Source organism: Urocitellus parryii, chromosome 12 (assembly GCF_045843805.1).
Source record: "Urocitellus parryii isolate mUroPar1 chromosome 12, mUroPar1.hap1, whole genome shotgun sequence".
Classification (NCBI taxonomy): domain Eukaryota; kingdom Metazoa; phylum Chordata; class Mammalia; order Rodentia; family Sciuridae; genus Urocitellus; species Urocitellus parryii.
The window spans coordinates 51,850,536-51,874,945 of NC_135542.1; the positions used below are offsets into that span (position 1 = coordinate 51,850,536).

Consider the following 24,410-nt stretch of genomic DNA (forward strand, 5'->3'; position numbering starts at 1 on the left):
GGCAGCTTCGCGGAGGCCGGGTTTTTCAGGTCTCGCTGGTTTGGCGCAGCGGAGACGACGCGGGACGACGCGGGCGCACCTCGAGCCCCGCCCCGAACGTGCCCGGCCCCGCCCCTCACGCTGCCTTGCTGCTCGCGCCGCCGCAGTCGTGCAGTCGCGGAGCGCGCCTAGGGCTCTTATCTCGCGGCGCCCGCCTTCTCTCTAGCGCTCTGTGCTGCTAGCCACGTGGACCGACTCCGGCGCGCCGCCCTCGCGTGGTTCCAGTGGGGCGTGCAGCGCCTCCTGCGTCTCTGGGTTCACCCCTGCCTCAGCTCGGTTCCCATGGCGGCCCTGGTGTTGGAGGACGGGTCAGTGCTGCGAGGCCGGCCCTTCGGGGCCGCTGTGTCGACTGCCGGGGAAGTGGGTAAGCAAGCCCGGGCGGGCTGCCGACCGCATCCCCTCAGATGCCCTTCTACCCAACCCGCGGTGCCCAGGCCCCACCTACACACTCCCTCATCCCCATCGGTGCCACGGCCCCGGCCCTTTCACCCCTCACCACCAAGGCAGCCTCCACGAGGGTAACCTCCGCTCTGGCGGTGTTGTGAAGGGTGCCCTTGCCCGAGTCCAGCTGTGCCTCTTTTTGCAGTGTTTCAAACCGGCATGGTCGGCTACCCCGAAGCTCTCACTGACCCTTCCTACAAAGCACAAATCTTAGTGCTGACATATCCTCTGATCGGCAACTATGGCATCCCCCCAGATGAAGTGGATGAGTTCGGCCTCCGAAAGGTAGCCACGCCCAATCCTTTCTCTCTACATTTCTTTTCAAATCTGTAGTTGTTAACTGTTGGTGAAATGACGACATTGACACCCTGCTAGGCATCCTGGAAAGAACAAAGATACCCGTTGAAGCGGTAAATACTAAGACAACTGTAGGTAGGGGTTGTTAAGTACCTAGAGAAGCGCAGAGTGCAATATTTTGTCTGTAGTGAAGGCATGGATCCAGGAAAGTGGCAAAGGGATTGGGAGAACAGTTGTCCAAATAGGAATGCAGAAATAATAAAAGTCCTGCAGATAGGTTGTAGTGAGTGTGGAGGGCTTGAAGCCAAACCAATTTGAGCTTAATTTTTTAAGGAACCAGCAAAGGATTTATAACAGTAGAATCATGTGAGGAGAGCTGGGCTCCGGCATTACATAAATTAGTAGGAGATTGGAAAGGGTCATTCCTTTCTGGGTGACAGTGGGTACTAGTTTACCTACAAAACCAGTGACATTGATTATTATCCTTTAGACTTCTTACATTGCCTTTTCTCATTTTCTACTTTTCAAGTGTTTTTATTCTAAATTATAAAATTGAGTCTCCTGCTAGAGTGAGATTTCCCTAGTCTTTCTCCTTGGAATTTGGAAACTAAGTTGTCCTCTGAGAGTTCAAGTTAAAAAAAAAAAAAGAACCAACTGCATAGGTAATAGTGGAAGTCACCATAGCCTAGATTCACTATTCCTCAAAACTTACTTTGGCCTGATTCTAGGCTTGCTGAGCCTTTGATTCTTGATTTGCTCTCCTGGCAAAAGAGAGCACTGAATAAGAGATACTCTCATTGTTATTCCTGAAAAGAACCCTTCTTCATTATAAACCTTTAAACACACTGCATTCTAGTTTATAATGCAATATCTTGTGAATTTGATTAACATATGTCAGTCATCAACTTTATCAGCTGTGGACACACCGACAAAATTGAGTTTATAAAACTGCAAAATTGAGATCCTGATAGGGTCAGTGGAAGTGAGGCCTCATAAAAACCTTAGCCCAACACTGATACTTTTGTGGCACGTGTGCTGTAAATGGACTTGCACATGTGTGGATTAAATCCATCTTCCTTTAAACCCTTCACCATTGAGCTGATTGTGATATAAGTGTGCTACTCCCTCTCACAGAAACTTTGTTTTGTTATTATTTATTGAGTAACAAAGTTGTGTTATACTTTTTTAAATGATAATCCCTAATAAAGTGGGAAAAGAATATGATATGTCTAGTATTGTACTGTGCTACTTATTACTATTTTTATCACACTATATAATTAACATTTATTTATATGTGGTTTCTGGCTCCCTAAGTCAGAAATTAACATCATGAAGAAGGAACCTCTTCTTTTTGTACTCCTTGCTTTTCCCCAGCATCTATTAAAATGCTTGCACATAGTGAACATTTAGTAAACGTTTGTTAACTGATACTGTGTGGTCAGACACAAATACATATTCACAATACAATGTAAATGGCAAGAAGGGAAGGTGGTAGGTGAAATCTTAGAAGGAGGCATAAGCTATAGTGGATGAATGGGAATTCCTTCACAGAAAAGAGTATTTGTGAACTCAATTTTGGATAAGGGAAAAGCAAATTGTCATTTTCAGCAATCAGGCATGCTGAGCCTATATATTCAGTATTTTCTATAGTGCACAGCAAAGTTGGTAAAGGAACTATCTGTGCAAAACCATAAAATACTAGGTATATTGAAGGAATGACAGGTCAGCTAGTGTGGTCAAGTAGAAGGTCTATGGCCAGACAGTGGGGACAAATGCTTTCGGGAGATAGTTAGCCCCAAGCTCTTCACCTTCTCCTCTTTTCATCTGTAGTGGTTCGAATCCTCGGAGATCCATGTGGCAGGACTGGTGGTGGGAGAGTGCTGCCCCACACCTAGCCACTGGAGCGCCACCTGCACCCTGCATGAGTGGCTGCAGCAGCATGGCATTCCTGGCCTGCAAGGTATGGTGACAGGCCACTGGTGTGTCACAACAGAGCATAGTGTGCCTAGATGGAAAGAATCAGAAGGTTTCTGAAGTCTTTCAGAACCAAGGTCTAAGGTGACAGAAAGTGTCAAAAGTTTAGATTGGCATTTGGGGCTTGGGGAAGAAACTGAGCTATCACTCAAATGGAAAATTTCCATTATACAAAGGAAAGAATAGTATAATGAATTCCATAATCATCCACTTAAGACTGATCTTATTTGATCACCACTGTTACCATCCCTAGGTTATTTTAAAGCAAATCTCAAACATCATATCACTTTTTTAAAACTTACACACACACATATATTTTAGTTGTAGGTGGACACAGTACCTACATTTTATTTTTATGTGGTGCTGAGGATTGAACCCAGTGCCTCATGTGTGCTAGGCAAGTGCTCTACCACTGAGCCACAACGCCAGTCCTCAAACATCATATCATTTCATCTACAGTAGTTTAATGTCTACGAGAAAGAATTTTTTTAAAAAAGTGACTAATGCTGTTATATTTTTAAAAAATTTATTCCTTATATGCAGATAATGTTAAAATTTTCCTCAGTCACCTAATTTCTTTTAACTATTTGTTTATTTGAATTTGGCTCTAAACAAAATTCATATGCTACATTTGGTTGCTATTACTTAAATGTAATCTATGGACCTTTAACCTATTTGAGGAAAACAGGTCATTTTTCCCTAGGAATATCCCATAGTTTGTTGGCTGTATTCTTACAGTGAAAGTTAGCATGTCCTTTTTCCTTGTGGAATTAACTTTCTGTAATTGGATTGATCTAGAATTGTGATTCAATTCAGATGTGATATTCAGGGCACAAATACTTCATGGTAGTGTCCTTTGATCAGGAGTGGGTTTTTTTGTTGTCGTTGTTGTTTAATGTAAATGGACACAATACCTTTATTTATTTATTTTTATGTGGTACTGAGGTGCTAAGCAGGCATCCTACCACTGAGCTACAACCCCAGCTGTTTGACCAGGATTTTGATGCCCATAAAATAGTGGTGTGTGACTTAGATCTCTGGAATGAAAGTGCTCCTGGATGACTTAGTTGGGGGAGTGTGATCTCTGAGACTATGCTATTTTTACAGGAGTGGACACTCGGGAGCTGACTAAGAAGTTGCGGGAACAAGGGTCTCTGCTTGGGAAATTGATCCAGGATGGGACTGAGCCTTCAGCCCTGCAATTCTTGGACCCCAATGCCCGGCCCCTGGTGCCAGAGGTCTCCATTAAGGTACAAAGGGACAGCAGAATTTTGTAAGTGGAAGCATGTTGGTTATTTTCTGCCCACAACTGGGATAAACATGTGAGGGTGAATCAGGGGGCCTCAAAGGTAGGGGTTGGTGGGGGCATACCTTATACCTGCTGATCATAGCGGCCAACTGTTGATGCTCTTTATTCCTTAGACTCCGCAGATATTCAATGCAGGGGGTACCCCTCGGATCCTTGCTTTGGACTGTGGCCTCAAATATAATCAGATTCGATGTCTTTGCCGGCGTGGGGCTGAGGTCACTGTGGTTCCCTGGGATCATAAATTAGACAGCCAACGTGAGTAGCTGCGGCCTATCCAGGGCTTCAGACCAGGAGCTTGGGTGGAAGATCAATCCATCAGTCTAGTTGCTAGGAGCAACTTTTACTCCTGTAAAAATAGCATAGTCTCAGTGAAAAAGACGAGGCACCAGGGCTTTTGTTCATATGATAAGAGCTGTGGTTTGTCTCTTCTGGTTGAAATCCTATGTTCAATGATATCTTTTCTGCCCACTGCAGAGTATGATGGTCTTTTCCTAAGCAATGGCCCTGGTGATCCTGCCTCCTATCCCAGTGTGGTAGCCACACTGAGCCGTGTCTTATCTGAGCCTAATCCCCGACCTGTGTTTGGGATCTGCCTGGGACACCAACTGTTGGCCTTAGCCATTGGGGCTAAGACCTACAAGATGAGGTGAGACTTGTGAGAAGAGGAAGGTGACACACTTGTAACATGAGGGGGGCGTGGGGTACATTGGGGACTGGAAGAGAGTCAGAGAGAATTAGTGTATGAACAAGAGTGGGCCTAGCAAGTAATGAGGGCCAGGAGAGCTAGGTTTGGCACAGAAGGAAAGAGAGTGAAAGGGGCCTGTGACTTGACATGCTTCTATCTCCAGATATGGGAATCGAGGCCATAACCAGCCCTGCTTGTTGGTGGGCTCTGGACGCTGCTTTCTGACATCCCAGAACCATGGGTTTGCTGTGGAAACAGACTCCCTGCCCGTAGGCTGGGCTCCTCTCTTCACCAATGCCAATGATGGTTCTAATGAAGGCATTGTACACGACAACCTGCCATTCTTCAGGTGAGCCTGTATAGTCTTGCCAGGGTAACTGGCAAGTGTGTGGCTTTGAAGCCCTAGGGTCTTTGAAGATGGGGAAAGTAAAGCCCAGCAGTAGAACTGAGTCCCCTCTATCCACTACCCACCTCTGAGGCTGCTGATGTCATGATAGTGATAAAGCATCCAATCTCTTCAACAGTGTCCAGTTTCACCCAGAGCACCAAGCCGGTCCTTCAGATATGGAATTACTTTTTGATATCTTTCTGGAAACTGTGAAAGAGGCTGCAGCTGGCAACCCTGGAGGCCAGACAGGTAAGCACTCTGAGTAGAATTGAATTGTGGACCTAAACATAAGATCAACATGCCCCAGAAATACTTGTTGGAGTTTGGGAGTCGTGAGAAGATAAGCAAGCTCAGACAGTTTGTGTCACCTCTGTTAGGAACTCCAGAGTCATGAGTCCTGGGTTCTGGTGGTCCTCTCTCTGTCATTAGATGCATGATTTGTTCTGAACTCTTCTGAAAGTGAAGGGACTGATCCAGATGGTGTCTTGGGTCCCACTTAGCTGTGCCATTCTTTGACTTTATTTGTTTCTACAGTTCGAGAACGGCTGGCCGAGCGCCTCTGTCCAGCTGGACTTCCTGCCCCTGGCTCTGGTCTTCCACCACCACGAAAAGTTCTGATTCTAGGCTCAGGGGGCCTCTCCATTGGCCAAGCTGGGGAGTTTGACTATTCAGGCTCTCAGGTAAGTCGTAGTCATCTGTACCCTTCAGTGTATGTGACCTGCAAATGTGAGTAGAGTCTTAAGGACTGAAGTAATGTTGATTATATGGAGGAAGTCTGAGGATATACAGAAAGAAGGAGGTGGTGAAGGAAAGAAATCAGTTATTAGGGAACTAAGATTATAAGGAGGGGAAGAAGAAGAGTAGAAATGCTGGCCAAAGACTGTTTCAAGACTTGCTTCTATAATAAAAGCTGATGGGTCTTTCTTGTCCTCTTAGGCAATTAAGGCCCTGAAGGAAGAGAACATCCAGACATTGCTGATCAACCCCAACATTGCCACAGTGCAGACCTCTCAGGGGCTGGCCGACAAGGTCTATTTTCTTCCCATAACTCCTCACTATGTAACCCAGGTATGATGGGGGTAAGACTAGACTGAGGTGGGGACTCTTGGTGAATGGGGGGTTTTATGGTCACTCTGGGTTCCTAAGCTGCTTTGAGTCACTCTCTACCCCTAAGGTCTAAAGGCCTATGACTCCTCTTTCTTGTCTCAGGTGATACGTAATGAACGGCCAGATGGTATATTGCTGACTTTTGGGGGCCAGACAGCCTTGAATTGTGGTGTGGAACTGACAAAGGCTGGAGTGTTATCTCGATATGGGGTCCGGGTCCTGGGCACACCCGTGGAGACCATTGAGCTGACTGAGGATCGACGTGCCTTTGCAGCCAGGATGGCAGAGATTGGAGAGCATGTGGCCCCCAGCGAGGCAGCAAATTCTCTTGAACAGGTTCGAGAGCTGGTTGTGTAGTAGAGTGGTGTAATTTTCTTTTATGTCTTATTTTCTCTGGCTCTGGGCAACCTGTGGGAAGCAGAAAATAACTTATGAATTCATCTCTTCCATTCATTGCAGGCACAAGCAGCCGCTGAGCGACTGGGCTACCCTGTGCTGGTGCGTGCAGCCTTTGCCCTGGGGGGCCTAGGCTCCGGCTTTGCCTCCACCAAGGAGGAGCTCTCAGCTCTTGTGGCTCCTGCTTTTGCCCATACAAGCCAGGTGCTGGTAGACAAGTCCCTGAAGGGATGGAAGGAGATTGAGTATGAGGTGGTGAGAGACGCCTATGGCAACTGTGTGACGGTGAGTGATTGGGGAGGGAGGGTTGGCTCAGGCAGTCTGAGCTTTTGGAAGAGCAGAGACTAGGGCTGAGAGGTCTGTGTCCCTCAGATCCAGGTTAGGCATAGCCCCAGAGATGTAGCCTCCTATCTCCTGATTCCCCTGGGCAATGACATTTGTGGCATTCCCCTTCCCAGGTGTGTAATATGGAGAACTTAGACCCATTGGGCATCCACACTGGTGAGTCCATAGTGGTGGCTCCTAGCCAGACACTGAATGACAGAGAGTACCAGCTCCTGCGACGGACAGCTATCAAGGTGACCCAGCACCTGGGGATTGTTGGAGAGTGCAATGTACAGTATGCCTTGAATCCAGAGTCTGAACAGGTGAGGCTAAGGCCCTGGAGCTGACATTGCATCTGTTACCTCCTCTTCTTTCTGCAATCTTTGGGCCTCGTAGTTAAGAGGTTTTCTGGCCCTGTAGACCCTGAGAGCCAGGATCAACTTTAGTAGGTTGAGCCTTAGGGAGGGCCCTTTGTTCTCTGTCCTTATGAAAAAGCTATTCTCTCTCCTTTCTGAGATCTCTTCTAGGCAGGGATTTCCAGGCTGGGTACCCAGTAACTTTTTCTCTGTTCTCCCTCATTGCAGTATTACATCATTGAAGTGAATGCAAGGCTATCTCGCAGCTCTGCTCTGGCCAGTAAGGCCACAGGCTATCCACTAGCCTATGTGGCAGCCAAGCTAGCTTTGGGCATCCCCCTGCCTGAACTCAGGTATGAGGTAGGGGAATCTGAGTGTTAAGAAGGGGCAGGGAGGCTGGGCACAGTGGTACACGCCTATAATCCAGTGGCTTGGGAGGCTGAGGCAGGAGGATTACAAGTTCAAAGCCAGCCTTAGCAACTTAACAAAGCCCTGAGCAATTCAGTGAGACCCATCTCTAAATAAAATATTTTTTTTAGAAAGGGCTGGACTTGTGGGTCGATGGTAAAAGCACCTCTGGGGTCAATCCCTGTTACCAAAAATGGGTCAGGGGAGCTGAAGAAAATATTCATGGGGCAAGGACTATGAAAAGGATATTGGTCTGGATGTGTGGGTCAGAACTATCTGGAAGCTCACCCTGTCCTGTATACTTTTCTCTGTCTGGCAACCCTACTTGCTGGTCCCCAGGAACTCTGTAACAGGGGGAACAGCAGCCTTTGAACCCAGTCTGGACTACTGTGTGGTGAAGATTCCTCGCTGGGACCTCAGCAAGTTCCTGCGTGTCAGCACAAAGATTGGGAGCTGCATGAAGAGCGTTGGTGAGAGTCATATCCTGGTCACCCCCACAAGGTCCACTAGGACCAAATGTTAGAGTTCCCTAGCCTGGCCTAAAAGTTCCTTGGTGCCTTTTTTAGCAGCAACTTAGAAATGTGGTTTCTGAGAGCTCATAGGGACACTTCAAACTAAAATAGTCCTCATCAGGAGCAGGGTCAAAGTCACCTGGAAATGTGTTGGAAGGCAGACTCGGCCAGGGTGCAAGCTGCAGATTGTCTCATCTCATTTAACAAATGAGGAAACTGAGGTGCCCCTGGGAGAAAAGTGACTTGGCTGAGGACTCACAAAGGAGTAGTGGGCAGAACCAAGAGTGAAAACTAGATCGGCTTCCTAGTTGCATGCCCTATGTTCACTGCATCACCTGTCACCTGGGAGACAAGTTCATGAAACCATGGACAGCATTTCATCCTCATGGCATTTTACCCATGGCCTCATCATTAGGTTGTTAATGCCAATGGCATTTTATTCACTGTTAGTTTAAATACTTAAATTTCAGGAGAACAATTACTGCTGTTTTCTTGTGAACCTTTCTAAATCTGAGTCAGCCCAATTGCAGGTATTCTTAGCCTATCTCCTACCCTGGCACTCTGTGCCTCAGTCACTAAATGAAATGTTTTTTAAAATAATGTTAAGATTAGAGCAAGGGGCTGGGGCTGTAGCTCAGTGGTAGAGCACCTGACTTGCACGTGTGAGGCAATCGGTTCGATCCTCAGCACCACATAAAAAAACAAACAAGTAAATAAAGATATGTTTAAAAAAAAAAAAAAGATTAGAGCAAGCCATGAGAGATCTTAATTATAATAGGGAACTTTATCAATGAGTATGAATGGGTGTAACAGTCATTCACCACCCAGTAGTGGAGTTTAGTTGCCTTAAACTGTTCTCTAAAACATTTCAACCAAGACAAGAGTATGTATGTATGAGACCAAGTGTCACCAGCTCAGTAAATAAGAGCATTTTGTTGTGCTCCAGACTTCCATTTAGAGCACTAGTGGCCTTTAAACAAGTATGGGCTCAGATATTATTTCATAATTTTTAGAAATCCTACAAGACTGCCAAGTTGTTCCTTCTGGAGATGAGTTTCTGTTAAATGAAAATTATAATAAACATGGGAATGAAGCCATAATTAAATTATGGCTAAGAGAAGTAAATTGAAAATAGGACAATTGAAGAATGATTCCTAGCTGAAATTATGTAATAAGTGTTTTACATCTATTCAAGTATTCTTAGAATGTATTCTTTGGTTAACTTTTTTATAGGATTTATTGTACAAGTAAGATACATGAATCCTTGAAAAATGAAAGATTATTTAACCAGAAAAAAAAATCATCTGTGATCTTGTCAGAGTTGGATTAATTTGGATATATATACATATCCAAATTTTATATATATGTGTATGCATATTTTCTATATATGTGTGTGTGTGTCTGTCTCCAAGTTATATAATTTCAGGAATTTTGTAGGTTTTCCTGTATGAATGTGCAAAGTTTAACAAATTCCAAAATAAGAGGTTCTATAACCACAGTACAAAGGAATTAAAATCTTATTCCACACGCCTATAATCCTATCAGCTTGGAGACTGAGAAGAAGGTCACAAGTTCAAAGCCAGCCTCAGCAATTTAGTGAGGCCCTAAGCAACTCAGTCAACTCAGTGAGACCCTATCTCAAAATAAAATATTAAAAAGGGCTAAGGATATGACTCAGTAGTTAAGCACTCCTGGGTTCAATCCCCATTACTAAAAAAAGAAAAGAAATTCTACTTCATTTGCACCACTATCAGCATCTTAGTGTTTTAAAATTTTGTGGAGAGGTGGTACTTAGGGTCTTACTAAGTTGCTTAGCACTTCATTTTGCTGAGGCTGGCTTTGAACTCAAAATTCTCCTGCCTCAGCTTCCCAAGCCACTGGAATTACAGGTGTGTGCCACTGCAACTGGCAAACTTTTTTAAGAAATATAAATATTAGGATTGTAAACCAGGTGCAGTTGCACATGCCTGTAATCCCAGTGGCTTGAAAGGCTGAGGCAGGAGGAACCCAGTTTGAGGCCAATTTTGGCAACTAAGCAAGATCCTGTCTCAAAAAATAAAAAAGGCTAGGATGTAACTCAGTGATAGATCACCCCTGAGCTCAGTCCTTAATAGTGAAAAGAAAAGAAAGAAAAAAATGATAAGAGGACATGAGCAGAACTTTATAGAAGAGGAAATCATAAGCAGACCTGGGGAGAAAAAGTTTCCTTTCACTACTTAATAGAAATCTAGTTCAAAAGAGATATTCTTTTTTATTTAATGAGCAAAAACCAACTAAAATAATTATGTTCACTTTTCAGAAGCTTGGTTAAACTCAATTGTAAAGTACAAACTTTTATAAAGTAATTAGTATTTACCAAGGGCCTTTACCCTTACCCTTGCACTTCTCGAAATTTAAAAGAAGCTAATCCAAAACGTCACAGCCTCATTTGTAACAATCAGCACTTAAAAGCTAAATGTCCATCAGTAAGTTGGCAGTTAAATTATGGCAAATCACACAGAAGTTAGGTGTCTGTGAGGTCACACAGCTATGTGGGAAAATATTTATGAGAAAAAAGGGGTGGGCATTATGTATGTACTATAATCATGTATAAAATATACATATGAAAAAAGTCCAGGAGGAAAAACTCTAGAATACTTTTTAAAATGTAACTGTCTCTAGAGGGATTCAAATAGTAATGATGTCATCTTCCTGTTACCCAAACCTTTTAAAGGTCTAAAGGTTGAGGCAGATTCCAGATGGTGTCATTACAGTATAAATAAAACAAGCCGAATAACTGGGCAGCCGTCAGTGGTTCAGGCCAGTGGGATAAACTATAACATGTCGCAGTATCTACAATGCCCATTTTAGGCATATCAATTCCATATTTACTCATAAGCACAAAGCTTATCCATGAAAACGGCAGGAAGAAAAGCTTAAAGTTTCGAGGTTTCTTAATAGTGAAATATCATGAATCCCACTACCCTGGGGCTTACCTTGAGAACCTCCCAGAGGTTTGACTAAACCATAAGTATGCTGGGCAGTGCCCTGCCCCTAAGCCCTCAGTTTTTTCATCTTGTTCCTCCAGGTGAAGTTATGGGCATTGGACGTTCATTTGAGGAGGCCTTCCAGAAGGCCCTGCGCATGGTGGATGAGAACTGTGTGGGCTTTGATCACACAGTGAAGCCAGTCAGTGATGTGGTAAGGAGCTTACCTCCTCAGGAACACCCTAGCATGGACTCTGCTCGTTATGGGAGGATGTATTATTAGACTTGTTTTTACAGGTGAGGTTATAAAAATTGCTCATGCAGTGAGAGGCAGAGCCAGGATTTGTATCCAGGATTTTGCAGATTCCAAGCCTATGCCATGGTGTTCAGCTTCTTTTTCCTAATACCAACTCAAGCACTCAGGCTTTCAGAGGTGCTGACATGAGTAGGTTGGGAATTTGTTTTTGATTAATTGGTTGAGATAAGGTCTCACTGTATTACCTAGACTGGTCTCAAACTTTGGGGCTCAAATGATTCTCCCCCTTACCCTCCTGAGAAACTGGCATGCACCACCACATCTGATTGATTGGGAATATTTTTGGTTAGCATTCCGATCTCTCCTGCCTCTGCACAGTTCCATATCTATCTGTATTCTCCCCATCAGGAGTTGGAGACGCCAACAGATAAGCGGATCTTTGTGGTGGCTGCTGCTCTATGGGCTGGTTACTCAGTGGAGCGCCTGTATGAGCTCACACGCATTGACCGCTGGTTTCTGCACCGAATGAAGAGGATTGTCACCCATGCCCAGCTGTTGGAACAACACCGTGGACAGCCTTTGCCTCCAGACCTGCTATACCAGGCCAAGTGCCTTGGCTTCTCCGACAAACAGATTGCCCTTGCTGTCCTGAGGTCAGACTTTGTGGTGAGGGGCTTGGGCTGAGAAGTGTGGGCAGAGCCTTTGTATCAGGAAGGGCCCTTGGGTTGCTTTGGAGGCTCTGGCCTTTTTCCCTGGGATATTTTCCTCTTTGATCCCTGCCCTAGGAACTTACCTCTCTGTCAGTCTGTATCCTACTCCCAGGGACTGAGTTTCCCACCCTTCTCCTTCAGCACAGAGTTGGCTGTTCGCAAGCTGCGTCAAGAACTAGGGATCTGCCCAGCAGTGAAACAGATTGACACAGTTGCAGCCGAATGGCCAGCACAAACAAATTACCTGTACCTGACATACTGGGGTAAAACCCATGACCTCACCTTTCGAACACCTCATGTCCTGGTCCTGGGCTCTGGCGTCTACCGTATCGGCTCCAGCGTTGAGTTTGACTGGTGTGCTGTAGGTTGCATCCAGCAGCTCCGCAAGGTCTGAGATTTTGTGTTGCTTATTAGTTTCTCTGCTGTCTGCTCAGTTTGGGTGGTTGCCTGTCATCCCTCACCTAATCCTGACTCTTCCTGTTATTTGCTATACCTTTCTTCTGTCAGAGAGCTTTGGGTTGGGGCCTTGCTTAGTCCATCCAGTACTTGAGTCTCTTCCCCAACTCTTTGCCTGCTTCCCCCCAATGCAGCTGTGCTGTACAACTGTTTCACAGGAAGCTGAGCTGGCTGGCACTCTCCAGTGGGGGCTTTGGCTTAGTTTCTCCATGCTCTTCCTGCCTCCTAATTGCTAAGTGAATTCCCCACCCTGTGGCAGATGGGGTATAAGACCATCATGGTGAACTACAACCCAGAGACAGTCAGCACCGACTATGACATGTGCGACCGACTCTACTTTGATGAGATTTCTTTTGAGGTAAGGGGAATGAGGGCTGCCCTATACCTGGGTGGCCAGGATCAGGAAAGAATGACTGACCCAATATTCTGTGGCACTTATTGGGAGTGAAGGGAGCTGTGAGCAAGAAGGCTCGGCTTCCTGACCCTCTTTGTGGCCACTGTCTATAGGTGGTGATGGACATCTATGAGCTAGAGAACCCTGAAGGTGTGATACTGTCCATGGGTGGGCAGCTGCCCAACAACATGGCCATGGCTTTGCATCGGCAGCAGTGCCGGGTGCTGGGCACCTCCCCTGAAGCCATCGACTCAGCAGAGAACCGATTTAAGTTCTCCCGGCTCCTAGACACTATTGGTATCAGCCAGCCTCAGTGGAGGGAGCTCAGTGACCTAGAGGTAGGCCAGGGTAAAGGGGCCTATAGGCTGGATGTTGTTTGTAGGTGAATGTGACCAGCCCTGCTAAACTCCCTGTCCCTCTTAGTCTGCTCGTCAGTTCTGCCAGACCGTGGGGTACCCCTGTGTGGTGCGCCCCTCCTATGTTCTGAGTGGTGCTGCTATGAATGTAGCCTACACTGATGGAGACCTGGAGCGCTTCCTGAGCAGCGCAGCAGCTGTCTCTAAGGAACACCCTGTAGTCATCTCTAAGTTCATCCAGGAAGCCAAGGTGAGAAGCTGCAAAGAAATCTGGGGGCAGACTCAGGGCCCTAAGGAGACTTCCCTCTGGTCCTGCAGAGTCATAGAAACAATGGGTTGGGAAGGATGGGTCACATCTTGGGCCTGTTAAAGAAAGGGAGCATCGCCCTAAGCAATTTAGAAAGGCCCTGTCTCAAAATAAATATAAAAAAAAGGATGGGGATGTGGCTCAGGGGTCCCTATGTTCAATCCCTGATACTGGGGGGAAAAAAAGTAGAGGGAGCATCCAAGGGAAAGGGCAAGTCTTAGGATGGCTCTTGCCCTACATCACACTGCCTATGTCCCCCACTAGGAGATTGACGTGGATGCTGTGGCCTGTGATGGTGTGGTGGAAGCCATTGCCATCTCTGAGCATGTGGAGAATGCAGGTGTGCATTCAGGAGATGCCACACTGGTTACCCCACCACAAGACATCACCACCAAAACTCTGGAGCGGATCAAAGCCATTGTGCATGCAGTAGGCCAGGAGCTGCAAGTCACAGGACCCTTTAATCTTCAGCTCATTGCCAAGGTAATAAAGGCAAAAGGAAGGGACTAAAGGGCTCTGCAGCTCCTCTATGTTCTGTACCTTCCTGTGGTGCGTCTGTCCTCACCCAAGTAGACAGGAGTACTGCAGGAAAGAGCTCAGTGTTATCAGAGTTAGTGACAGTTGTTCAGGTTCATTAGCTTCAGAATGCCCAGCCTGTGCAGGCCTGACCAGTGTTTCTCTGCCCCAGGACGACCAGCTGAAAGTTATTGAATGCAACGTGCGAGTCTCACGATCCTTCCCCTTCGTCTCCAAGACACTAGGTGTTGACCTGGTGGCCTTGGCCACACGGGTCATCATGGGGGAAAAGGTGGAACCTGTAGGGCTCATGACTGGCTCTGGAGTCGTAGGAGTAAAGGTAAGGAGGATTGAAACCCTTGTGCAGAGAGCTCAATCAGCAGATAAACTGCCACCTACCTAGGCATTGCCAGATGGTGGGGTCATAGATAGTTTTTGTCCCTTTGGAGCTTACTCTCCAGGAATGGGAGGTAAAGGAAGTTGGGTCCAAAAATAGCTTTATTATGGGACAGTCAGATAAACCCACATTATTAAGGTATAAACCAAATGTGCAAGATGGTTAGATACAGAAGAAGCAACTTCCAAGAGGGCTGACCTGGGAAGACTTAGAAGAAGAGGTGGCATTTGAACTGAGTCCCAAGGATTGTGAGGATTTTTGACTTTCAGAGTTTTTTGGGAAAATATCCCAAGATCATTGAACAGATGGAGCAGGAACAGTTAGAAAAGCTTTAGGGCATGTGGAACATAGCATCAGGGAAGGCCAGCATCACTGCAGGTACAATAAGGAGCAAGGACTATGTTTGTCCCTCTCCAAGGGACAACCCAGCCCTCTCTTTCATCCTGCTCTCTCAGGTACCTCAATTCTCCTTCTCCCGCTTGGCTGGTGCTGACGTGGTGTTGGGCGTGGAGATGACCAGTACTGGGGAGGTGGCTTGCTTCGGGGAGAGCCGTTGTGAAGCCTACCTCAAGGCTATGCTAAGCACTGGCTTTAAGATCCCCAAGAAGAATATTCTGCTGACCATTGGCAGCTATAAGGTACCAGAATTACAGAGGGTCATCCCAGGAGTTGGAAATGGAAGACAGAGAGACATTCCCACTTCATGCCTCTGCTTGATTTCAGAACAAAAGTGAGCTGCTCCCAACTGTGCGTCTGCTTGAGAGCCTGGGCTACAGCCTCTATGCCAGCCTGGGTACAGCTGACTTCTACACAGAGCATGGTGTCAAGGTACAACTCCTGCCACCACCCCATACTTCCCTCCTGTGGCCCCAGGCTTGCCTCTCTCTCTTCCTCTGCTTCTGTGATCATGTCATGTTATTAACATGTGATTCATGTATAACAAGTAGGATATACAGGAAAACAAAAAGAAAAAAGTCCTTTGTAGTTTTTTGCACTGTTAATATTCTGGCATATTTTTTTGCCAAGGCTTGCCTGTGTATGTGCCCACAAGCTCATATTGTTTATGGTCCTTGGTAACCTGTCTCATTCCACATACGTTTCCCGTCAAGAAAGATACCTTGCAAATAGCAAATAGAGGTAGCCCTGGTCCCCACTGGGGGTCCTTAATTCCTTGTTATGAACTCCTAGGTCAGCTCTCCTAGTTTTAGGCTGGCCTTCCTGACCCCTGCCATGTTCAGGTTGGCCCTGACCTTAACTCTGGGCCTGCAGGTGACAGCTGTGGACTGGCACTTTGAAGAGGCTGTGGATGGTGAGTGCCCACCACAGCGGAGCATCCTGGAGCAGCTGGCTGAGAATCATTTTGAGCTAGTGATTAATCTGTCCATGCGTGGGGCTGGGGGCCGGCGTCTCTCTTCTTTCGTTACCAAGGGCTACCGTACCCGGCGCCTGGCTGCTGACTTCTCTGTGCCCCTCATCATCGACATCAAGTGCACCAAACTCTTTGTGGAGGTAGCTGAAATGGGGTGCTGGGAGGGAACCTGCTTCTCCTTTGCATGACGTAGGGAGGGAATAGTGAGCACATCCTCAGTATTGGAAAAGGTCAGTGTGAAACAGCATTGCTCTGAGAATGCTTTGTGACTACAGAGGGAGGAGCCTTGGTTTTAGGAAAGCCTGGTCCCTACCCACTACCCCTGGGTCCCCCTTCCATTAAATCAATGTTAACCATGCTCCCCACTTGCAGGCCCTAGGCCAGATTGGGCCAGCCCCACCTTTAAAAGTGCACGTTGATTGTATGACCTCCCAGAAGCTTGTGCGATTACCTGGTAAGTACATCTCTTGGGACACTAGTAGCTGGCACAGAGCCCCTTGGGCTCTACAGGTGGCTATGGGTCCACTCTGCCCTGGACTGTATAGACAGTGAAGGCCTCAGAATCTGTCTCACTCTGAGCCCTTCCTTCCTTAATCCAAGATGCCCTGGTCTGAGGAACTTATATCATTTGCTTTTAATTTTCCCACTATGCCAACTCATTTATGTCCTTCCTATTTCTGAATCTCCCTCTAATATTGCTGTGCCCGTGTTTTCCCAGGACTTATTGACGTTCATGTGCACCTGCGGGAACCAGGTGGGACACACAAGGAAGATTTTGCCTCTGGCACAGCTGCTGCTCTGGCTGGTGGTGTCACCATGGTGTGTGCCATGCCTAATACCCGGCCCCCCATTGTTGATGCCCCTGCTCTGGCCCTGGCCCAGAAGGTGAGCCACTACACCCTGCTTCCTTGGGCCCTTTGCCCTCTTCTTTCCCTGTGGGGCCAGGTGTGATGCTAGGCTGGCCTGTGGGCGTGGGTGTCAGTAGCTTTCTTCTCATGTGAATCCCCTGCAGTTGGCAGAAGCTGGTGCCCGCTGTGATTTTGCCCTTTTCCTTGGAGCCTCATCTGAAAATGCAGGGACCCTGGGTACTGTGGCAGGGTCTGCAGCAGGGCTGAAGCTCTACCTCAATGAGACCTTCTCTGAGCTACGGCTGGACAGTGTGGCCCAGTGGATGGAGGTAGGGAGTACACCTGTGGCAGAAGACCACCAAATGGTATCCCTTGGCTTGAGGACCCCAAAAGCACTGGGCTCTGAGAAAAGAATCAAAGACTCTGCACTCTCCCTCATCAGTTCTTTCTGCCCTCAGCACTTCGAGACCTGGCCATCCCACCTTCCCATTGTGGCTCATGCAGAGCGGCAAAGTGTCGCTGCCATCCTCATGGTGGCTCAGCTGACCCAGCGCCCAGTGCACATATGTCACGTGGCACGGAAGGAGGAGGTGAGAGTGCACCTGAGGTCCTGGTGCCCTGTTGTTTTCCCAGTAACTCTAAAGGTCATGGTAGTCCTTGTGGGGCAGGAGAGGATGGGAGGAGGGCCTTGATCTAGCACCCTGGGCACAGTTGGCTCATAATGCTCTAGGAGAGTTGCCAGCCATGAGAACTTCAAAGGACAAACATGCGGGACCTCCTCCGGATTTCCTCTCTCTCTAGATCCTCCTGATTAAAGCCGCAAAGGCACAAGGACTGCCAGTGACCTGTGAGGTAGCACCCCACCACCTGTTCCTGAGCCGTGATGACTTGGAACGTCTGGGGCCTGGGAAGGGAGAAGTCCGGCCCGAGCTTGGCTCTCGCCAGGATGTGGAAGCCCTGTGGGAGAACATGGCTGTCATTGACTGCTTTGCTTCAGATCACGGTGAGAAGGCCCAGCCTACTCCTCCTTTGTGTCCCAGGTCAAGCTATGGAGCAGCCCTAGCAAGAAAATGTAAGGGGGCTAGACTCTGAACTCCATAAAAACAGGATCTTGATCTGTGTAGGACCCCAGCCTCTAATTTACTGCCTGGTCCGTGGTAGGTACTTGACAAATACTTGACTGAGAGAATAAGTGTGAGTCTTTTGTAAATGAGAGAATACATGGGCACAGGTGTGGGAGGACAGTGTTCCCAGTTCCCTGGGCTCCAATTCCCAGGGGAAAAGAAAAAAAAAAGCATTGAGGTTGGTAATACAAGACTACTGGAAGTACAGCCCTGGGGTGTGAATCCCCAGGTATTGAGGTGACTCCCTGCCTCCTCAGAAGGTAACCTCTTTCTTTCTCCAGCCCCCCACACGTTGGAGGAGAAGTGTGGGCCCCAGCCTCCACCTGGCTTCCCTGGGCTAGAGACCATGCTGCCATTGCTGCTGACAGCTGTGAGCGAGGGCCGCCTCAGTCTAGATGACCTGCTGCAGCGATTGCATCACAATCCTCGGAGGATCTTCCACCTGCCCCAACAGGAGGACACCTATGTGGAGGTGTGTGGGCGAGGGCCCCAAGCGAGTGGGGGACTCTAGCCCTTGGTCTGTTCTCTGGTATGACCTCTCCTTCTTGTAACCACACCCTCTGGGCAGGTGGATTTGGAGCATGAGTGGACAATTGCCAGCCACATGCCCTTCTCCAAGGCCCGCTGGACACCCTTTGAAGGGCAGAAAGTGAAGGGCACCATCCGCCGTGTGGTCTTGCGAGGCGAGGTTGCTTATATCGATGGGCAGGTGCGTGTGTGGCCCCTACCCGATCTCAGTAATGACCTCTGTGGTTTTCGTTTTCTTCCCTGTGCAGCACATCTACACAATCCCACTGCCCCCTGCAGCTGACCCTGCATCAGCTGCTTGCTGATGTCCACCTTTAGAATCCCAGTCATGGTGTTCTCTGTTCCTTTCTCATGCCCCACCCCTGCCTTCTGTCTGCAGGTGCTGGTGCCCCCGGGCTATGGACAGGATGTACGGAAGTGGCCTCAGGGGGCTGTCCCTCAGCCCCCACCCTCTGCCCCTGCCACCAGTGAGATAACCACGGTATCACACTGCTCCTGGGCTGGGGCTTGTGGGGTGCCCAAGGGTAGGACCAACAGTTTGAACATTTTCATTGGTGGTCAAGGGCTCTACACTTGACCACTAAAATGCCTCCTGCCTCTCTCTCTGCCTCCTGCAAAACAAAGTTGACTATTAGGAGGCTGCCTGTGAGTGTCACAAACCCACTGCTCATCCAGCCAGGGTTCTGTCTAGAACCCTGCTGCGGGGTTAACACACACCTCTAAGAAGCCAGTTTGTCACCTATTGACAAAATAACACCAGAAGGATGGGGCCAAGGGGAGATGACATGGAGAAAAATGCACACACACAAGGGACAGCTCTTCCTGTGGGACTGTGAACTGTGGTTAGATTCATTACCTTTCAAAACACTGAGCCCATGTCACCACTCCAGACACCTGAAAGACCACGCCGAGGCATCCCAGGGCTTCCTGATGGTCGCTTCCATCTGCCACCTCGAATCCATCGAGCCTCCGACCCTGGTCTGCCAGGTAAGAGAGGGCTTCCTGTGGCACAGGAGAAAGGCCACTCTGACTAAAGTGTGTAGGGACGGGCTTCTCCTGCATTCTGTGTCCAAGATCAGGACTCAGTTGCCCAGGAACTGGTTCAGGCCCCTCCTCCCAGCATTTGCCTGTCCTTCTCTCCATCCCTTTGTCCTAGTTGTTCCTCATTTGCCTAAGTAAATCACCACAGCTTGAGGTAAACCTCCCACAGTTGCTTCTCACAGCCCTTTTTTTTTGTTATGGGCAGCTGTGTTCCTGCGCCCGGGAGCTGGGATCCCACAGGGCAGCAGAGTATGGGGTAAATCCTGGTTGCTGATTGGTGTGAGCCTGGCCATTCCTCTGCCTAGGATCCCTGTGCCAAGGGGGAAGGCCCTGGGAGGGCACCACTATTCCCATACAACAGAACCCCAGAGCTGCTGCACCCTCTCACCTTCCCCTAACCTGCTGTAGCTACTGTCGTGTGAGGTGGTTTAACACAGGTGCTGTGAGGCAAAGTTCCTGGGAAAATTGGTGCTCTCTAGACCACAGCTGAAAATTGGCATCTGTCCTGTTGCCCTCTTTACAGCTGAGGAGCCAAAGGAGAAGCCCTCTCGGAAGGCAGCTGAGCCAGGTAAGACTCCACTCTTGGCACACACTCATCTTGGGGACACTCCACTCTGGCCTGGGTAGGAGGAACCCTCTGACCAGCTTCTTCTGCCCCGTCCCTCACTGCAGAGCTGATGGGAACCCCTGATGGCACCTGCTACCCTCCACCACCAGTACCTAGACAGGCGTCACCCCAGAACCTGGGGACCCCTGGCCTGCTGCACCCCCAGACCTCACCCCTGCTGCACTCATTAGTGGGCCAACATATCCTGTCTGTCAAGCAGTTCACCAAGGATCAGGTGCCTGGGGGAGGGAGGGCAGGGATACCCAGAGCTTTGAGGATTTGGAAAGTTGGGGCCAGGACCTCCAGGGGCTGCTCAGCGCCTTTCCCTCTGACTTGGGGTTTTTCTTAGATGTCGCATCTGTTCAATGTGGCGCACACACTGCGTATGATGGTACAGAAAGAGCGGAGCCTCGACATCCTCAAGGTTGGGATCAGGGTTGTGGGCTGAGGTTCCCCGCCATTATCTGTCATTAGCCCCCGTTGGGGATGGGATATGCAGTGGTCAGAGGGGATCTTCCTGTCCCTGCCATCAGGTTCTTTTGTGTGCCTCCAGTCCCTGCATTGTCATAAGCTCGGCCCTCTGTTCTGGGAGGGCCTGCTGCTCTAGACCTGATCTCAGCAGGTAGTTAGTTGACATGGGGACCTGAGCACTAGAGCATCAGACCATACTTGGGGTCATCTGGTCTGTGCCAAGTGGTCATGGGAGAAAGCTGTGGCCTTTCCTCCTCTGCTGAGTTATTCACACTCAGTGATGCTTTTTGGAGGCAGAATGCTTAGCTCAGAGACACACTAGCGGTAGAAATATCAAGACTGTGACAGGTCACAGGGGAGGTTTGGGTAAAGAGGGATCCCCTCAACTCTCTTTGATATAAACTGGAGAGGTGAGCTCTGTCCTGTTCCCCAAGATGAATGTGCACACATGCCTTCCTCATCCTCTCCCCAGGGAAAGGTCATGGCCTCCATGTTCTATGAAGTGAGCACACGGACCAGCAGCTCTTTTGCAGCGGCCATGGCCCGACTCGGGGGTTCTATGCTCAGCTTCTCAGAAGCCACATCCTCGGTCCAGAAGGGTGAATCCCTGGTTGACTCGGTGCAGACTATGAGTTGTTACGCTGATGTCGTCGTGCTTCGGCACCCCCAGCCTGGAGCAGTGGAGGTGAGGCCAGCTGAGATGCGTTGATTAGGCTGAACCCAAGGACATGGGGTCCCTTCTGCCTCTGTTTCATGTCTTATTTGGGCCACATGGGTGAGGGGACCCAGGAAGAGAGGGCTGGATTGGGGAGGGGCCTCTGAGTTGCAGAAGGCAGGATTCTCCTTCCTCGTTCCATTCTTACAGCTGGCAGCCAAGCATTGCCGGAGGCCAGTGATCAACGCTGGAGATGGGGTTGGAGAGCATCCCACCCAGGCCCTGCTGGACATCTTCACCATCCGGGAAGAGCTAGGGACGGTCAATGGCATGACGGTGAGGGCAGTGACAGGGATTGGAGCCCTGCCAGGGGAGGTTCTGGAGAGAAAAGCAGTGGTTTCTCTAGTCCGGGCTATACTATACTCTGGAGATAGGCTTTGAAGTGGTGGCAGTGGTTCTCAATCTGGGTCCCTCTGGTGATGGTGTTCCTCTTCTAGATCACCATGGTGGGTGACCTGAAACATGGACGCACAGTGCATTCCCTGGCCTGCCTGCTCACTCAATACCGTGTCAGCCTGCGCTACGTGGCACCTCCCAGCCTGCGTATGCCATCCAATGTGTGGGCTTTTGTGGCCTCCCGTGGCACCAAGCAGGTGAGACTCTCACTGTCCAGCAAGCTTAGGGACCTGGGTTGAGTAGTCAGAACCCAGCTCTACATTCCCCATGGCTCTGCCTTCCCCTCCAGGAAGAGTTTGAGAGCATCGAAGAGGCGCTGCCTGACACTGACGTGCTGTACATGACTCGGATCCAGAAGGAGCGATTTGGCTCTACCCAGGAGTATGAAGCTGTGAGTGCCGGGCTTGAAGAAGAAACAGGGCTGGAGCTTGGGAGGGCTGGGCATGGGCTGGGGCAGGGCCATTAAGCCTCAGGTCCCTTAGTTGATGTAGCTGCATGTGGATATAGAAGGGACACTGGAGGAGCCCAAATTGTGTCCTCTATAGCCATCACTGCCCTGAAGTGCTAACAGGGACCCCATCTGCCTTGCAGTGCTTTGGCCAGTTCATCCTCACTCCCCACATCATGACTCGGGCCAAGAAGAAGATGGTGGTGATGCACCCAATGCCCCGAGTCAATGAGATAAGGTGATGTGGAATCAAAACTGGAGATTGCCTGGAGTTGGCGGGGGGGGGGGGGGTGTGCTAGTCCTGAGCAGGCCTTCTGTGAGCTGCATAGTAACTCTTCTCCTTGTCTTGCAGCATGGAGGTGGACTCAGACCCCCGAGCAGCCTACTTCCGCCAGGCTGAGAATGGCATGTACATCCGCATGGCTCTGTTAGCCACTGTGCTGGGCCGTTTCTAGGCCCCAGTTTCCTTGGCCCCTTGTCTTCAGGCCCAGCTGCTGGGCAAGGAATCCCAGTGCCCCCCACGGGGGCAGCACACTTAGCAAATGTAGCTCACATTCACATATGCACTCACGTGGTTACCAACTTCAGGCTCTAGACTGGAGGTCTCTGGCACAGGGTGCATCCTCAGATACCGGGACCCTGTCTGCCACATCTCCATTCTTGCACCGCATATCTGTACAGTTACTTTTCTACTGACTAATAAATAGCCAAGCTGCTTCAGTTCCTGCTTCTTCATGAGTTATCACAGGCTTTAGCATTCTCTGCTAAAGCCACATTCTCTGTGTGGTAGGATGAGAGACCCACAAGTCCTGACAAACAGCAGTGCCATCTTCCTGGATGCTGGGTGAATACAGCTCACCATAAAAGTAAGGCTGTGCATTGGGGCTGGACCGATGTGGTTTATTATCTTTCAGGCCCTTACTTTTCCCTCCTGTTTTTGACCAGTCCTCTCCTTCAGTGGATAAGGCACCCATTTCATCCTCAAAACCTCACCCTGGAGTTCTCTCACTGTTAGGAGCGCCCCTCCTTCCATCCCTGGGAGCCTCTGTCTGATGTTGGCTAGAAGGGCAGAGCCTTGGAGGCCTGAGGAACATTTGGCTGGAGACCCTGGGGTAGGGCACAGGGTGAAGTAGCCTGTGTATCTACAGGTGAAGTCTTGTGTGGAACAGCCATTACATCCCATGCAGTTTAGTAGCATTAGAGGAGTCTCATTTCTTGTTGCAACAGACTTTAACTTGGCAAACTCTGGGCCCAAGGCACCATGCACAGTGGGTATACAAGGTAAACAGTTCTCACCTTCAATTTTTAGCCTCTTGTTGAGGCACTCCATGAATCTATAGGTTAACCTGTTTCACCTTGGCACATGGTGGTCCAAACTCTTCCCAGGCTCTACAGGAAGAGCCTACTTCACCCAGAGCTATTAGCATGTTACAGAGATAGGAAAAGGGAAGGGCCCCATTTTTTGAAAACTTGGTATAAGCAGGAATTTCACACCTAGTCTCATTTAATCTCATACCAGCCTTCCAACTATTTTTCAGATGTGGAGATGGGCTCAGAGAAATTGGTGGATGGCTTCTCAGACTACTGGCCACCAGACTGCTTGACTTGAAACCCACCTTTCTATTGAAAAGGAAAAGGTTTCTGACTTTAATGCCATCCAAACAGAATTTTGCAGGGATCAGTATGGATAGCAGTCAAAGGCCCATTGGAGTCGGGGGTGGAACTGATTCTGAGAGGAAGAGATTCTGATGAGTGAACAAAAGGACAAAGGAGCAAGAACCATATGTACAACACAGTTTGCCATACAGTGAGGAGATGGAACACGTGCAGCAGAGGATTCCTGCTGTGTGATGTTTGGAAGCTTTGAGAGTCTAACGGCAGACCTGTGAGGTTTGAGTGTTGATTCCAACAGATAAAGAATTAATAATCTGGCTGATGTTTGAAGAAGGGTAGGGCTAGATGTGATGCTGTGTCCTCTAGAGAGCTGGGATCTCCAGTTCCGCTAACGTGAACCCTTTCCAGTCACTGAATCCTGTTCAGCCAGTTCCTTGGGTAACTGGGGGACTTGAGTTAGTAAATAGTATCATTTATAGAACTCTTCTTTCCAGAGCTTCAGTCTCCTGCTTAAACTATTCTCATAAGTCAGAATATTTTCCCCAGTCTTGTCACAGATTTCTGCAGACCTGGGATCCTTGTCCCCAAGTGGAAGCCTTGTCTTCTGCCAGGCGGCATGCTCATTCTCCTCAGTGGCAAAGTGGTGGGAGGTGTT

The 24,410-nt window shown here is 48.7% G+C and overlaps 1 protein-coding gene across 2 annotated transcripts; it reads left to right on the top strand.

Annotated features, from left to right (window-relative positions):
* The first annotated feature begins 141 nt into the window (after positions 1-141).
* Cad (carbamoyl-phosphate synthetase 2, aspartate transcarbamylase, and dihydroorotase) lies at positions 142-22,861 on the top strand. 2 transcript variants are annotated; one of them, XM_026379680.2, is made up of 45 exons: positions 142-403; positions 626-765; positions 2,608-2,737; positions 3,859-4,001; positions 4,174-4,315; positions 4,535-4,706; positions 4,909-5,094; positions 5,270-5,382; positions 5,668-5,813; positions 6,070-6,201; positions 6,343-6,576; positions 6,700-6,921; positions 7,095-7,283; positions 7,545-7,669; positions 8,064-8,194; positions 11,304-11,416; positions 11,867-12,111; positions 12,310-12,556; positions 12,884-12,982; positions 13,132-13,356; positions 13,442-13,624; positions 13,946-14,164; positions 14,370-14,537; positions 15,050-15,232; positions 15,318-15,422; positions 15,864-16,103; positions 16,336-16,417; positions 16,682-16,848; positions 16,976-17,140; positions 17,270-17,401; positions 17,613-17,814; positions 18,217-18,407; positions 18,504-18,644; positions 18,843-18,944; positions 19,354-19,450; positions 19,710-19,760; positions 20,028-20,072; positions 20,177-20,346; positions 20,461-20,535; positions 21,055-21,267; positions 21,448-21,573; positions 21,735-21,890; positions 21,983-22,084; positions 22,285-22,379; positions 22,494-22,861. In XM_026379680.2, exons 1-45 carry the CDS (start codon positions 322-324, stop codon positions 22,594-22,596), a joined length of 6,729 nt encoding a protein of 2,242 aa, XP_026235465.2. In that variant the 5' UTR covers positions 142-321; the 3' UTR covers positions 22,597-22,861. The 2 variants fall into 2 exon arrangements, with proteins under 2 accessions (XP_026235465.2, XP_077648231.1); XM_077792105.1 differs by lacking the exon at positions 19,710-19,760.
* The last annotated feature ends 1,549 nt before the right edge of the window (positions 22,862-24,410 follow it).

What these genes read in the sequence shown, in the direction of transcription:
- Cad (XM_026379680.2), top strand. Translation starts at nt 322, where the DNA reads ATGGCGGCCCTGGTGTTGGAGGACGGGTCAGTGCTGCGAGGCCGGCCC. An exon ending in GAGCTGCATGAAGAGCGTTG is followed by an intron (nt 8,195 to 11,303) that starts GTGAGAGTCATA and finishes TTGTTCCTCCAG; the next exon opens with GTGAAGTTATGGGCATTGGA. An exon ending in CCCAGCCTGGAGCAGTGGAG is followed by an intron (nt 21,268 to 21,447) that starts GTGAGGCCAGCT and finishes CCATTCTTACAG; the next exon opens with CTGGCAGCCAAGCATTGCCG.